The sequence below is a fragment of the Musa acuminata genome, chromosome BXJ1-5, assembly GCF_036884655.1.
Source record: "Musa acuminata AAA Group cultivar baxijiao chromosome BXJ1-5, Cavendish_Baxijiao_AAA, whole genome shotgun sequence".
Taxonomy (NCBI): Eukaryota; Viridiplantae; Streptophyta; class Magnoliopsida; order Zingiberales; family Musaceae; genus Musa; species Musa acuminata.
Genome location: NC_088331.1, coordinates 30,990,025 through 30,993,196, shown reverse-complemented (window position 1 = coordinate 30,993,196; position 3,172 = coordinate 30,990,025). Strand labels below are relative to the sequence as shown.

General features: G+C 48.8%; 1 protein-coding gene across 1 annotated transcript; it reads right to left on the bottom strand.

Annotated features, from left to right (window-relative positions):
* Nucleotides 1-340: 340 nt before the first annotated feature.
* LOC135674121 (monooxygenase 2-like) lies at nt 341-2,457 on the bottom strand. The gene is made up of 5 exons (XM_065183600.1): nt 2,040-2,457; nt 1,878-1,940; nt 1,431-1,602; nt 1,121-1,352; nt 341-1,036 (listed from the first exon to the last, which is right to left on the bottom strand). The coding sequence occupies exons 1-5, from the start codon at nt 2,294-2,296 to the stop codon at nt 507-509; spliced, it is 1,254 nt and encodes a 417-aa protein (XP_065039672.1). The 5' UTR covers nt 2,297-2,457; the 3' UTR covers nt 341-506.
* Nucleotides 2,458-3,172: the final 715 nt, after the last annotated feature.

Here is a 3,172-nt window from a genome sequence, read left to right as displayed (position 1 = left end):
CCTAAATCAACCTAACAACACTATACTAAGCCCGCTCGACCTAATTCCAACCTTATAATGATATAATGATATGGATTCAGGTCTAGGTTGGACCAATAGCTCTTTTTTTTTTTACCATTTTTATGAGTTAGAGTGAGCCTTCAATTGAATATGAACCGAATCTTTTTGGCCAATTTTGATTGGTTCAAGATGATTCTATATTAATTTATGTCGATTCAAACTTTTTTGACATGATAATCAAGGTCAAATTATACCAGTGATTTTAAACTAATCTAAGAGGACTACAAGTTGGTTCAATTATATTCTAATTGAATTGAGCTTCTTAACCATATAATAGTGGTTGTCAAAATCACAATAAATATATTTATCATGTCAATAATCGTAATATAAGATAATGATAAATTCCATGCTCGCGTACAACAGAAATGTCCTAAATTCCACGCTCTGTTACAATATCAATGCTTGTACGGGCCTTCAGGAGCAACAGCTCAACCCAAGATGCTTGGCTACTCCGCCGGCGGCAGATCCCCGCAATCGTATCCCCGGATGGCCTCCACGATCCTGGGATGAATGAACCTGTAATAGATCCTGCGCCGGAACCACTTCGCCGCCCATCGCCACACCCCGGCGTTGCCTCCCTGCTGCACCCACCCGGACAGGTAGGCAGCGGCGACCACGCCCGCCGAGCGCCACCGCCGCTCCCTCGTGTAGCACTCGACGCCCGCCGCGAGCTTAGCCGAAGACCGAGCCCGGGCAAGGCTGCGGGCGAGGACCACGGCGTCCTCGAGCGCGGCGCAACCACCCTGGCCGATCTCGGGGGTCATCGGGTGCATGGCGTCGCCCGAGACCGCCACGCACCCCCTGTGGATCCGCCCCAGGACGATGTTCCACGGGGCCCGGAACAGCAATGGAGCCCAGCTGACGGTGGCCGGGTCCAAGTGGCGCACTGCCGTCTGGACCTCCGGAGGGAAGTCCTTGGCTAGGTTCTCTGTTACCTCAATCAGGGTCAGCTCGGCCTCTGCGGCCATCTCTTTCTCTGAAAAGTAGAATCAAGCTTACGTTAGTGAATCAAGCTCTTCGTAGATTACTGTGAAAGACGATGGAGGTGACAGAGGCTTGCCTGCAGCGGTGGAAGTATGGGTGATGAAGAAGTAGAGCTCTTTGCTGTTGAGAGGAACCAACCCAGCCCTCTTGCCATCGCCAAGGTACTGCAGGGCCTCGTTGTTGATGAGCTCATGCCCTTCAGGGAACACGGCGAGGCCTCGGATGGCCGACCGGCCTGAATCAATAGCCTCCGCCAGCCCCAGCCACCCCGCCACCACCGAGTGAACACCGTCGCAGCCTATCACTACCTGTGCGTTGCCATCACAGCGTCATGGAACCTGGTTCACAAATCACTGGTTCTCTTCTCCGTAGGATGGATTGCATACCTTGGCTTTGATGACAGACCCGTCATCTAAATGCAGGGCTGTGAGTGGAGATGATCCTTCTTGATCAATGGAGGTTATCTTCGAGGAGAACCTTATGGTGCCCGGTTCCAGTTCCTCGGCAAGCGCCTCTAACAGTGCCTTTCTGTGCACTGATCTAATTCCTGTGTCACCCCTGTGTGTTCAACAAAGAACATGTTACCAATTGGATCTTCTGCATCCTAATGATCTTCTACAAATAAGGGAAAAAGGAAAACCCCCAGTTTTGCATGTTGGAATAAATTTCTGTTCATTTACGGAGATCAACATGTGATCGAGGTTTTTAGACGATCTTCATAGAAACATGGAGAAATATACCAAGTTAACATGCATCAAAAGGACTAGATTTTGGAGCGAGCCATCCATGAGATGATCTGCTTCAAGCTACATGGCTATGTCAGGGACCAGTACCTGTTCGTCCGGCTAAAGGGCACCTCTCTTGTAGTTCCACTTGAGAGGTCTGTGACGCGCGATCTGGAAGAAGCAACAAGAATCATCATACATGGACTGGCCATTATAACAAACAGAAGAAGCGAATAAAAGAACAGAGAAGAAGACGAAGACGAGGCGTACCTTTCGATGGCTTGGTACAAGGGGGCGAGCTTGTGGGCAACGCCGAGGGCTTCGAGGGCGCGCCAGGCGTTGGGGAACAGCGTTAACGCAGCTCCGGCGGCGCGGAGCTCGGGGGACTTCTCCAGCACGAGGCTCGGCAGCCCCACCCTCTTCAGCCCTACCGCCGTCGCGAGCCCTGCGATCCCCGCGCCCACGATGGCCACCTCGTGCTGCTGCTCCTTCTCCATGGGAGTGTGTGTTGCAGCTATGGATACCATGATCTGGTTATAAAGGCCGCTACCGGGCACCGAAACGACGTTTCTTGGCAGTTCCACTCAATCATCTGGTAGCAGCCTGCTTCTTGGAGTGAGAAGGTTGTTGCGGTGGCGGTCGAATTTGGTCAGCCGCTGAGGATTCTTGACGACCAAGGCGTTTGCCTCTCATTGACCAGGAGATGACAAATGGATGGAGGCGCAGCAGCCACCGACTTGGGTAACTGCAGGACTGATCAAAGAAGCTCCCGAGTCCAATCTGATCTGATGTCGACCAACCCATAAATCATGGTCCAAAGCTCCCTCTGATCTGATCATGTGCATGAACAAGAATCTTGTGTGCTTTTCTTCCAGATCTTAAACCGGTTTTTAACCATGTCACATCACTAGCAAACTGACTTCCCCTATTAAATCCAATAGGGTTCGTTTGCATTGAAGATCCATTAAATCAAAACCAAAAGTTACATTTTAGGGTTCATTTCCCTTGATTTTTGGCCATAGTTTTGTTTTTTGCAAGACAGCTACACATCGAGTACATTGTGAGTCCTACATCGTGAAGCATACTGTCACAGATACTATGTGAAATCTAAAAAAGTAGCACTTAAGATGTATTCAACCACAATACAGAGTCCTTGCAAAACGAAGTCAAAGTCTTGACAAAGACTGCATCTAGTATTTCTTTGTCATTTATGCAAATAAGATGTTCATTACATAAAACAAGAAGCACAAGAAATTGCAAGGCTTGGTAGTGGTAGAGCTACATGTTTAAAAAGATCATGCAAATGTAACTTCTACTGGAAGAACATTATATATAGATTATGAAATAATAACCACATCTCGTTTCAAGACTGTCTACACATGAACAAATCGACTGCCAAGCAA

Bases quoted from the DNA above. Each gene is read 5' to 3' on its own strand.
- LOC135674121 (XM_065183600.1), bottom strand. From the start codon at position 2,296: ATGGTATCCATAGCTGCAACACACACTCCCATGGAGAAGGAGCAGCAG. The intron at 1,603-1,877 runs GTACTGGTCCCT...TTGAACACACAG, and splicing joins CCCTTTAGCCGGACGAACAG to GGGTGACACAGGAATTAGAT. The intron at 1,353-1,430 runs GTATGCAATCCA...GGCAACGCACAG, and splicing joins GGTCTGTCATCAAAGCCAAG to GTAGTGATAGGCTGCGACGG.